The 12321-nt window shown below is 35.8% G+C and overlaps 1 protein-coding gene across 1 annotated transcript in view; it reads left to right on the plus strand.

Annotated features, from left to right (window-relative positions):
- The window catches only part of FER1L6 (fer-1 like family member 6), a 258649-nt gene that overhangs the window by 140202 nt on the left and 106126 nt on the right, over positions 1–12321 (plus strand). Inside the window, exons 20-21 of the mRNA XM_051971065.1 lie at positions 2332–2456; positions 10718–10852. Coding sequence (XP_051827025.1) covers positions 2332–2456; positions 10718–10852 — 260 coding nt within the window. The remainder of the gene's footprint in view (positions 1–2331; positions 2457–10717; positions 10853–12321) is intronic.

Here is a 12321-nt window from a genome sequence, read left to right on the forward strand (position 1 = left end):
CAACAATAATGTACCTGAAAAGAGCTTGCTGGAATAATTTATTTTTAAACACACACTGAATAAAAATTCATACTTATATATTAATAGGAGGAAAATCAACATGATTTTCTTTCCTAGAACAGCACACAGCTTGAATTTCCATTTTAAGGAAAGGATGATTTGTAATAAAAAGTAAAATGTTTCCTGATCAGAGCATATTGAATGGAAAATAAAGCAAATCCTCTAATAATACATCTCCCACACTGTGAGTTATATATAGAAATAGTTTATATTTCTCTGTAATGATCTGACTAAAATAGTCAACCTTAGAGGCCCACACACACACACTCCTTGTCCAGTTCCTAGATTGGCTTCTACTATAAGCCCCAACTGCTGGAATGTTTCACATGTCTTTTCTCAGTTATGAGTTATTTCCAGAGATTGACAACATATTTGAATCAATTCTTTTAACAATCTGAATGACCCGCCAGATGCTGTCACAATGTAAGCCTGCCAACCACAGGCTGCTGTTTTGTCTTCTGTTCCACTAAAGGTTATGTTGCTTTTTTGTAAAGTTAGCTATTGAAGAGGTTTTATGGCTAATGAAGGAAAAGAAAAAAAAAATAGGCTTCCTGTGTTGTTCAGTGTCCCTGTTCTTTTTTTGGTTGGTCTTTGGTTTCAGAGGAAAATAGGAATAGTTTATCATTTAGGGAAGGCAGCTAATGGAGGCATTTACAATTAGATCATCATTCTTAGTCTTCCTCTCCTCTCTTTCCTTCTCTTTCCCTCCTGTTCTGCTCTCTTTCTCTCTTTCTCCCTCCCCTCCCTTTTCCTCTCCTCTCCTTCCCTTACTTTCCCTCTTCTTTCTTCCCTCCTCTCCCCTTCTCATCATTTTAGGGGAGAGGTAATGAGATCCTGAACTTCACTACATTGAATGGAGGAATTAGCCATGCAGTAAAGGTATTACAAAGGTGAAATGACAAGATTTGACAACTGTTTGGTCATATGAAATGAATGAGATGAGAAATTGATATTAATGTCAAGATTTTGAAACTTGAAGACCAGAATGATAACCCTTTAATAGAAATAGACAGGTATAAAAGAGGAAGTGAGTTTGGGGAAAATACAATAATTTCTACATTGGCCATGTTGAGTTTTAGATGTCTAAGAACATCTAGTTCAAAATATATAATAGTTTGTGGATCTTAGACTTGGATCTTAGAAGAAAGCCTAGGACTGGATATTTACATCTGAGAATCACATTCATTTAAGAGATAATTGAATCCATCTGTTTATGGAATGTTCAAGGAGGGATGAGCACCTCTGGGGTGAGGACTTGATGAGTCTTTTTCAGGGATGCTCATATACCTTTGACACTATCTGGCACACAATGCTCACTTGCAACTTCAGGAAACTTTAACTATGCAGAGGCCATAGCCCGTTACATTATCTCAACAGACAAGGTAAACCAAGTTGAGGATAACTGCCATATTTCAAACCCATTGTGAGTTAAGGAAGTGTCTACTCCAAGTATGTGAAGATTTTCTCCAGAAGAATGGACAGATAATAATAATCCGTTCTAATAGCTGAAGCAGTACTATGGAATGCTTAGAGCTTGGGAAGACATCAAAGATACCAAAGTCATCAGTGCATCTCAGACCATCACCAGTCATCTTGACATTTGTCTTGCCATCAGAATTCAATGACAGGAAGAGAGAGTGAAGCTGACAACTTTGTGCAACTTTGTTACTTAAATCCAATTGACATGCAAGTCAAGACAGCACTCCTTGATATCATTGATCCTCTTCAAAAATGAAGGATGAATAACAATAACTCTTGAATTTATGGGAATAAAGTGAGAATGTAGAGGGGGGGAAAGGTGGGCCTAAGAGGTAGATGTGATCATTGCCCTTAAGTAGTTTTCAATCCACTAGTGGTAATAAAACACATAAAATTTTATTTTCCCTATCCTTATGACTTTTTGCAATGCTTCAAATATTGACAATACTTATAAGACTGAATGGAGTAGATATTGATGTGGAGACTGTGTTCCAATCTCAATGTAGTATAACAGGACCCATGGCCTGCTTTAATGGAAAACTAGTTTTCTTCTGTTAAAATCCTTTGTGAACATAGAAAACCCTACCCAAAGATCAATGAAAATGTGAGAGAATCAGTAAGTATTAAATGCTTGCTATGTGTCAGGCACTAACCAAAGAAAAGTAAAAGACAATATCTGCTCTTTGGGATCTCACAGTGAATAGCAAAGATGTTTGGTGGTTGCATATATTCTCTATCTTTTTCACACAATAAAGGCATATTAACTATTTACTTTTTCTGATTTGCTTACAGCCCAACACATCTTCCAGTTAAGAGCACACATGTACCAGGCCAGAGGACTCATAGCTGCAGATAGCACTGGACTTTCTGATCCCTTTGCCAAAGTCACCTTTCTTTCACACTGTCAGACCACAAAGGTAAGTAAAAAGGACCTGGCCTCTTTCCCCACAGGAAAAATGCTTACATAGTTGAATTTATATAGTGTTTTAAGGTTAGCAAAGCATTTTACAAATATGATCATTTGACCTTAGCAACAACCTGGGAAGATAATAAATACCTGATTATACTATATTAACTATATAATATATAACTATATGAATAATATAACAATAACTATATTGTTATTATTATTATTTCTTTTCATTCATAATTTACTATGCATTTACAACTACCACATACAAATCTGTGCTAGGTGCTATAGGGTACACAAAGATGGATAAAAATACTATCATATACATAGTCAAAAATGGTGTCTTTATCAGTTTGTTTTACTTGTTTTTCCTTGTTAGAATAAAAATTCTCTATTGGGGAACTATATATATATGTGTATATATATATATGTGTGTGTATATATATATACAACAATATATACATTCTATAGCCCATCTCCCTCCCATTTTTCTACAGGGTAGGATAGCCCTCCATATTTCCATTGATTATGTGTGTTACCTCCTCTTTGAGTCAATTCTGATAAGAGTAAAGTTCATATTCTCACCCTTTCCTCCCTCTCATCCCTTCTGCTGTAAAAATTTTTTCTTGTGTCTTTTTATGGCAGATAATTTATACCATTTCACTTTCTTTCCCTTTCTCCAGTACATTCCTCTTTTATTCCTTAATTTCATCATTTTTAAGAAAGATTATCCTTTTATATTCAACTTAGATCTTTACCCTCTGTCTATATATACTCCTTCTAACTGCTAGGAAAATTCTAATGAGTTAAAAGTATCATCCTCCCAAGTAGAGAATGTAAACAGATGAAATTCTAATGAGTTACAAGTAGCATTCTCACCTGTAGGAATGTAGACAGATAAACTTTAAGTTGATTATATCACTTTTCTGATTATTTCCTTATGTTTCTCTAGAATCCTGTATTTGAAAATCAAATTTTCCATTCATCTCTGGTCTTTTTATCAAAAATGTTTGAAAATCCTAGATTTCATTGAATTACTACTTTTTCCTCTGAAAGAATTTACTCAGTTTTGCTAGGTAGATGATTGTTAATTGCAATCCTAGCACCATTGCTCTCTGGAAGATCATATTCCAAGTCCTCTGGTCCTTTAATGTAGAAGCTAATAAATCTTGTATTATCCTGATTGTGGCTTGACTATACTAAATTGTTTCTTTCTGGATACTTTCAATATTTTTTCCTTGACCTGGGAATCCTGGAATTTGGCTATAATATTCCTGGGAATTTTCATTTGGGGATCTCTTTCAGGAGGTGATCTACTGACTTTTTTCAGTAGACTTTTTATTCCTATTTTACCCTCTGATTCTAGAATATCAGAATAGTTTGATAATTTCTTGAAAAATGATGTTCAGGGTCTTTTTTTGGTATGACTTTCAGATAGACCAATAATTTTTAAATTATCTCTCCTGTATCTCTTTTTCAGGTCAATTGTTTTTTTTTCATTGAGATATTTCACATTTTTTCTATTTTTATTTATTTTGTTTTTTGTATTTTGATTTCTGATAAAGTCATTAGCTTCTATTTGCTCATTTTTAATTTTTAGGGAATTGTTTTCCTCAGTGAATTTTTGAACCTGCTTTCCCAATTGACCAACTTTGCTTTTTAAAGCATTCTTTTCCTCATTAGCTTTTTTGTATTTCCTTTTGCACCTCTCTCAATTATTTCCCTGAGCCCAATTCTTGTTTTTCTTGGAGGTTTTGGATATAGAAGCATTGACTTTTTATCATTCTCTGAATATGTTTTTTGATCTTCCTTGTCACAATAATAACTTTCAATGGTCAGAAACTTTTTTGTTATCTGCTTAATTTCCTCACCTAATACTTGGCTTTTTAACTCTTTGTTAAAGTAGGATTATGTTTCCAGAGTGGAGGATGCATTGTCCCAGACTTCAGAGATTTTGTGCAGTAGTTTTCAGAGATCCTTTTCTGCTCTGGAGCTGTTAGGAGTGTCCAGCTGTAGCAATAAGATTTCATGTGCTGAAACAATAGAGCTCTGCTTTGCTGATGCTGGGATCCTAAAATTGGGGCTTGGGCTATGCTAGCATGACCTACATTGCGATTGCACACCAAACCAGAATCCCACTCTGTTGCCATAGATCCTCTCCACTGACCTTCCAAGTCCTCTTTGGTGATTCAGAACTGAGTGGTCTAGAAGCTGCTGAGATTGAGCTGGGGCCAGGGCCAGAGCTAGGGCTGGGGCTGGGGCCAGGGCTGTGCAGGCATGGCCTGCACCAAAATTGCATGTGGACTCCCACTGAGGTATTGTAGACCTTTCCTACTGACCTTCTAAATTGCTTTTGGCTGGAAAATGTTCTAGTCCATCTTTTAGGGTGTTATAAAGCTCTAAAATTTGTTCAAAATCATTATTTAAAGGAATTTTGAGTGGTTTGGGAGAGAGTTTGGATAAGTTCCTACCTTTACTCCAACATCTTGGATCCACCTTCCTAAGTAAACATTTTTTAATAGAGGAGAAAAAAAAAACAAGATTAATAGGAGGCTAAAGTCTCTGCCATCATAGAGTTTACAACCTGACAGCTGTCTTTGCCCTGTCACACTGAGAAATGCTCTGGATTTAGGATTGGAGGATCTGGGTTCATATTCTGGCATTGCCACTTATCACCTGGGTATCTGATTCTTGGGCTCTCATCTGTAGAATGACATTATTTAGGATCCCTTTTCATTCTTGAATTTTATGATCTCAAACTCTTTAGTAGGTATGAAGCACAAAAGCTTTTATAATTAGTGCAAATCATTTTTCCATGGAATACAGAAAAATTAACATTTCCTTTCCGAAGTTTGGGAGTAGCCAGTGCAACTGACTCCAATTGCGTGGTAATTTAGAAAGGGCAGTCTTTAGCAATGATGTGAATTATTTTCAGATTTTCTTAAAATTATCAATATTCCTCTAAGGGTTGTGTGTGTGTGTGTGTGTGTGTGTGTGCACGTGCGCGTGCAGGCACTATGGAGTATAATAAAAAAAAAACTCAACAAATTGATTCCTCAAACATCTACCATGTGCCAGGCACTATAGATACAAAAGCAAAAATGCAGCAGCCCTTTCCCTCAAACGGCTTATTAATTTTATCTAGGGAAATAGTCAACAGTCAGTCAAGAAATATTTTTTCCCAATTTTTATTCTTAGTTCCAAATTCTTTTTTTGCCTTCATCCCCTCCCTTATTCACTGAGAAGGCAAGAAATACATTTTACCTGTGATGTCATGCAACATTTCCATATTAGCTATGGTGTAGCAGGAAGGCAGGATGGAGAGTGGGTGGAGAGAAGAGGGAAGTAGGGGATATAAGAAAAAATAAAGAGAAAAAATAAGCTTCAAGCAGCTCTTGGTGTTCAGCAGCTCTCTCTTTTGCTTTGGATAATGTTTTATTTTATCATGAGTCCTTTGGAATTGTTGTGCATCATTGTATTGGTCAAAGTATCTAAGTTTTTCATGTTGATCATCATTAAATATTGCTGTCAGTATGTAAACTGTTTTCCTAATTTTGCTCACTTCACTTTGCATCTCATAAGTCATCTCATGTTTTTTTTTTCTGAAAACCTCCCCTTCATCATTTCTTATGGCACAATAGTATTCCATGACATTCCTATATCAAAAGATGTTTAGCCATTTTTCAACTGATAGGCTTTCCCTCAATTTCTAACCAAGAAACATTTTTAAGCCCTATTTAATTGGAATAATGTAGTACCTACTTCTCAGGGTTCTTATGAAAGGAGATAAGATTTATAAAAAAATTTTCCAAACCTTAAAGTACTATATGAATATGATAGACATATTCATATATATATATGTATATGATAGATAAATATGTAGATATCCACAGATTGGAGTAGAGAGGGGAAATAGTACTTCAATTTCCTAATTAGTACAATCTATATTTTTTTCTTTTCCTCTCTCATTCTTCCCCACCTACCCATCTCCCCAAGATAACATAAAATATGAAACTGATTAAAATGTTTCCTTAATAAGGTCTCTTTAAGAACAATCTTAATGCTGAGTGTTTTAGGCACCTTGGAAAACAGAGGAAATATTTTGGTCCAGCAGGCTGTTCAGTACTCTGAAAAATACTGCTCTCCCTACACATAGGGGCAATGCTGAGAACAGACTGATTTTGACTCTGTATAAGGAATTAAAACTGTCTGAAAATGAAACGGGCCATCTTAGGGGTTAGGGCGTTTCTTATCATTAGAGATGTACATGTAGAGAATGAATCAATCAGTAAATCAACCAATAAGCATTTTATTAATCTCCTACAATGTGTTAGGTACTGGGGTTGCAGAGATTAAAAATTCAGTCTTTATGTTCAAAGAAATCAACATTTTATTGAGCAGATTTTGTTAGGAAGAATAATTCTTCCATCAAATTGAAATTGAACTAGACAACCTCTATGGTCCTCTTCAAGTGTAAGATTATTTGATTCTGGAATATTTCCATGATTCAATTCATTAGTCAGAATTTATAGAGGTGATAGATTAGCCTTTTTCCCTGAACGGAGACCATATAGTCATAACTGAGATATGGCCAACTATGCAAATATATGTAGTCACCATTATGCACCTAGTGGGCCATCTGAATCCCAATTCACACAAAGGTGCATCTCATCTTTAGAGCACCAGACAAATGCTTGGTTATCCTTCTTGGCAATCCAACATAGTCTCAAGTTCAAAAAATAATGCTGAACAGGACAGACTTCCCCATAGGTATTATGAGATTCGCTGGTTCATAGGATTTTGAACTGGATGAGACTTTGTGACTTCATCTGGTTCAAACTCCTCATTTTAGCAACATTGAAGATACTGTGGCCAAAGAGTTTAAGTAATTTGAGCTCATCCAGAGCTGGGGTTTGAATTTAGGTCCTCTGATGCTAAATACAATATTCTTTCTACCACTCAGATCTTGGTATTGTCATAGCTGTCCCCAGCATTCTCTAAAACATACCTGAAAACCAAGGTCATAAGCAGAATCAACTAACCATTTGAGCTGTTTAGTTCTTGGGGGCTGAAGGATAATGCGAGACTTTGCTATTTTTTGGAAATAAAAGTTTTTCTCTATCAGCAATAAGAATTCTATACAAGAAATTTGTAGCCTGAATAACCTGTCTGATTTATCTCTATATCCCAATCCCAGGGCCTTATTTATAGTACATATTCAATAAATATTGGTTTAAATTGAGCTGAATGGAGCTTCACAGCCAACAGTGCCCCAGAGGCTGGTATAATAATTTCAGTGACTGAAAACACTGCAGAGAATATAAATTATGTTAGAATAGTATCTGTCTAGTGACCAGGGAAAGGAAACTTTATTTAAAAGTGTGACATTTATGATAGTGTGACTCACTGATTTTGAAGTCTGGTGGGGCAGTGTGTGCTGAGAGCAAGTAATTTTGCATTTCTGATAATATTTGAAAGCAAATGATTAAAGTTAGCTGCACTGATTCCAATATCTGTCAAAAGATCAGGATCTTTTTGAAATATTATTATAAACCTCATTGTGTCTAAAGCATAAAATAGACTGAAACCAGAGAAAAAATGTGCTAAGTACAATATTTTTATGACTCACATAAAGAAAAACTATAAAAATGCCATCTCATGACCATAGTATAAATGATTTAAGATCTCAACTGGAGAAATATCTGGACTGAAAACTTCAAATTGGGGATGCTCCTGTTTGGGTCTCTGGAGATTCAGAAGTAGGATAGTCAAGATCTGAAAGGCTGAATTTTTAGTAGCACTGAGGGCCTGGGGCATAAGGAAGTTTGAGTATAGAAACAATGATTCCCAAATTTAGCTTCCGCATCCTGAATTTGTCTTTTGAAGCTCTCCACTGGGAGCACAAACAGAGAACAAGGGGACTGTGTAATGAAAACTGATGGGAAGTGATTTGAGCCTATCAGGCTAAAAGGCTACTCTCCTCCTCCCTCAGAGAAGGCATAGCATGCCAATGAGACCGCCTTTGTCTCATTGGAATAATTTTTTAAAAAAAAAACCTTAGTTTCTAACTCTTGACAAACTAGAATATTAGATAGGTAGTCCAGTGGATAGAATGCTGAGCATGAAGCCAAGAAGAGCCAAGGTCAAATCCAGTCTCGGACACTAGTTGTTTGATCTTGAGCAAGTGACTTACCTTCTGCCTCAGTTTCCCTTAACTGTAAAATTATAATAGTACTTACCTTCTAAGGTTGTTCTGAGGATCAAATTACATAATATCTATAAAGTGCTTAGCACAGTGTCTGGAACAATGCTTGTTTCCCTCCCTCCTTTTATTCCCTTCTCCTCCCTCCCTCCCTCCCTCTCTCCTTCCTTCCTTCCTTCCTTCCTCCCTCTCTCTTTCCCTCCCTCCTTCCTTCCTTCCTTCCTTCCTTCCTTCCTATCTTCCTTCCTTCCTTCCTTCCTTCCTGTTTTCCTTCCTTCCTTTATTTCTTCCTTCCTTCCTTCCTTCCTATCTTCTTTCCTATCTTCCTTCCTTCCTTCCTTCCTTCCTTCCTTCCTATCTTCTTTCCTATCTTCCTTCCTTCCTTCCTTCCTTCCTTCCTTCCTTCCTATCTTCTTTCCTATCTTCCTTCCTTCCTTCTTTCCTACCTTCTTTCCTTCCTTCCTTCCTCCCTCCTTCCTTCCTCCCCTTCCTTCCTTCCTTCCTCCCTTCATTTCTAAGAGAAGCAGCAAGGAAAGGAATACATGACAATATTTAATCTGAAAGAGATTTGGGCCTTTGCAAAACTGATTATAAGCTCAATATTGGTCAGCTGTATGAGATATCAGTCAAAACAAACAAACTCCAAATTAATGTCATTAGGAGGAACATAGTTTCCAGGAATAAGGTGATAGTTGCACTCTACTCTGATCTAGTCAGACTACATCTGGTGTATTATTTTGTAGGTACATCCCATCTCTCTCCCCACCGTATATGCTCCTTACTACCACTCCCATGTCTAGCTCAAATGGTTCCTGAAATTCTTAGCCATTGTTTTGGCTTAAAAATATCTTGAGGAAACATTTATTGAGAAGAACATGATGGAAAGTGGGAGAGAATAGGCAAGAATCAGTCAGAATGAAGAAATCAGGAGATTGGAGAGGAGTACCCCAAAGTTGGAAAGAGGCCCTGTTGAGGGGTTTTAGTTAGTTATCACTAACTCTGTCATCAATCACTATTCAAGGTCAATTTGATATCTACCTTATAAGAGAGAACATGCTCTGATCTGGGAGTCAAGAGACCTGATTCCATTTTTCAATCAAAGAAATTATACTACATCAAAGATCAAGTTCTTTAAGAAAGTACTTAGTCTTCAATAATTAGCATTCTTCAGACAAACCTTCTTCCAAGGGCAATATGAAGAATCTGACTCTCTATAAAATAATACTATTAATATAAATACTAATAAATATTAAATAATTTGAAAATGGAATGGGCTACCCCAGGAAATAGTTTTTTCATCACTAAAAATATCCAATAAGAAATAAGATGAAGATCTCCAGGGATTAGAACTCACTGCTTTTAAAAAATATATATTTTGAGTTCCAAATTCTAATTATCCTTCCCTCTCCACAGTCTCCTTTCTGAGATGATAGGCAATCATATATAGGTAATATATGTGGAATCATGTAAAACATTTCCATATTAGTCATTTTGTATAAGAAGTATCTAATAAAAGAAAGAAAATGAAAATATTTTTATTTTCTGTATTTTAAAAATATCAATTCTGGAGGGATATAGTATGCTTCATTATTAGTCCTTTGAGATTTTGTTGGATTACTAAATTGCAATATATTTCATTCCCAATTCTTCATCACATAATTTTGCTGTTACTGAGTACAATGTTCCCCTGGTTCTGTTCGCTTCATTTTGCATCAGTTAAAATCTTCAAAAAAATTTATGAGTACTTAAAAATAAGATCTACACAACAATTCTATAAGACAGAACTGCATCCATAAAGGGATTCCTATGGGAAGCGACCTCTAGTCACGAACATTTGTGATTCCAATTCCCATTTTACAGATGAGCTTACTGATGTTCAAAGTCCCACAGAAATGGAACTTAAAATTTCTCAACATCCCAGAAAATTGACACTTGAACTTCAGTTCCTCTCGTGACTCCAAGTCTGCATTTTGCTTGTTTGGGATGAATGGGTGGATGATGTTATGGAGTTGTGATTGTGCTTTTTGTGGTTGAACTGGAACCTAATCACTTCCTTTTCCCTTTAGGTTATTTCCCAGACTCTGTCCCCCACCTGGAACCAGATGCTGCTATTCAACAATATTATACTTTATGGAGACCAGAGGGAAGTGGCTGAATCCCCACCTCTGGTTGTGGTGGAGCTCTATGACAGTGATGCTGTGGTAAGAGCAGTGTGAGCTCCTCCCCTTCCTTAGAGAGGGTGGAACAGGATTGGAGGAACATACATTCTTGATTTTAGAATTAGAAGAGGCCTTAGAGGCCATCTGGCCCAACCTTTTCATTTTAGATAAACAAGATTAGTAAAAATAATGATGATAATAATAATAATAATGATAATAATAATAATAGTAGCTAACATTTATATAATACTTATTATATGCCAAACACTGTACTAAGTGTTTGATTATTATCTAATTTGATCCTCATAACCACCCTATGAGGTAGATGCTATTATTATTGCCATTTTATGGATGGAAAAAGTGAAGCTAAGAGAAGTTAAATGGCTTGCCCAACGTCACACAGAGCTAATAAATGTATGAGGCAGGATTTGAACTCAAGTTTTCCTAAATGAAGATCCTACACACTTTCAACTTCACCAAGTTGTGATAATAGTACCAAGGTAGTTTATAGATATAGTAACATCACTAGCTAAATTGTCTTTGTATTTTTTTTCTAACTGTCCAACAGCTCAGAGACACCATAGGTATCTTTCTACTTTAAGCAAGTCCATTATATGAAAATCTAAAATTACAAAACCTGATTAGGAAGGAGAAGGTACTTGGTGCAATGGATTAGAGTATTGAACTACGAGTCAGGATGCCTTGAGTTTTAATCCCATCTCCACACATATTAGTTATATAATTCTGAGCAAATCACTTACCTCCCATTCAACCACTGTTTATTCATCTATAAAAATGGGGGTAATAATAATACATACTTCCTATGGTTATTGGGAGTATCCAATAAGATCATATAAAAAGTGATTGGCAAAATTTAAGGCATGCTCTCTGTCTCTCATCTCTCTCCATCATCTGTTCTTATCTTTATCATCTGTCTCTGTCTCTAGCTATCTTTCTCTCTCTCTCTTTCTTTCCCTTTCCCTCTCCCTCCCTTCTCTCTCTTTCTCCCGTCCTTCTTTTTCTCTGCTTCTCTGTGTCTCCATTTCTTTGTCTCTGTTTCTCTCCTCTCATCTATTCTTATCTTTATCATCTCTCTCCCTGTCCCTCTTCCTCTTTCCCTTCCTCCCATCTCCACATGTATATATAGATGATATATATATATTCAATATATACATGCATGTATGCATCCATCCATGTATATGTATGTATATATGTAAATATAGATATATTTAAAATATACATATGCTCATTATTATTGTTGTTGCTATTCCCCATTTGCAAGATTGTTTTCTTAGTTTACAAAAGAACTCACCTAAATACTAATCAATCTGAAGGCAAAAAACTTCTCTGGCATATATGTCTTTATTCCAGAGATCCTTTAATCTAAGTTCTCTTTATTGACATAAATTGCAATCCTTTTACTCCCTAACAATCAGTCTTCTTGGATTAGAGTGGGAAATATCTCTTGGTAAAGGCCATTTTAGTGATGGGCAACTATCTCAGACAATAGC

Source organism: Antechinus flavipes, chromosome 1 (genome assembly GCF_016432865.1).
Source record: "Antechinus flavipes isolate AdamAnt ecotype Samford, QLD, Australia chromosome 1, AdamAnt_v2, whole genome shotgun sequence".
NCBI lineage: Eukaryota > Metazoa > Chordata > Mammalia > Dasyuromorphia > Dasyuridae > Antechinus > Antechinus flavipes.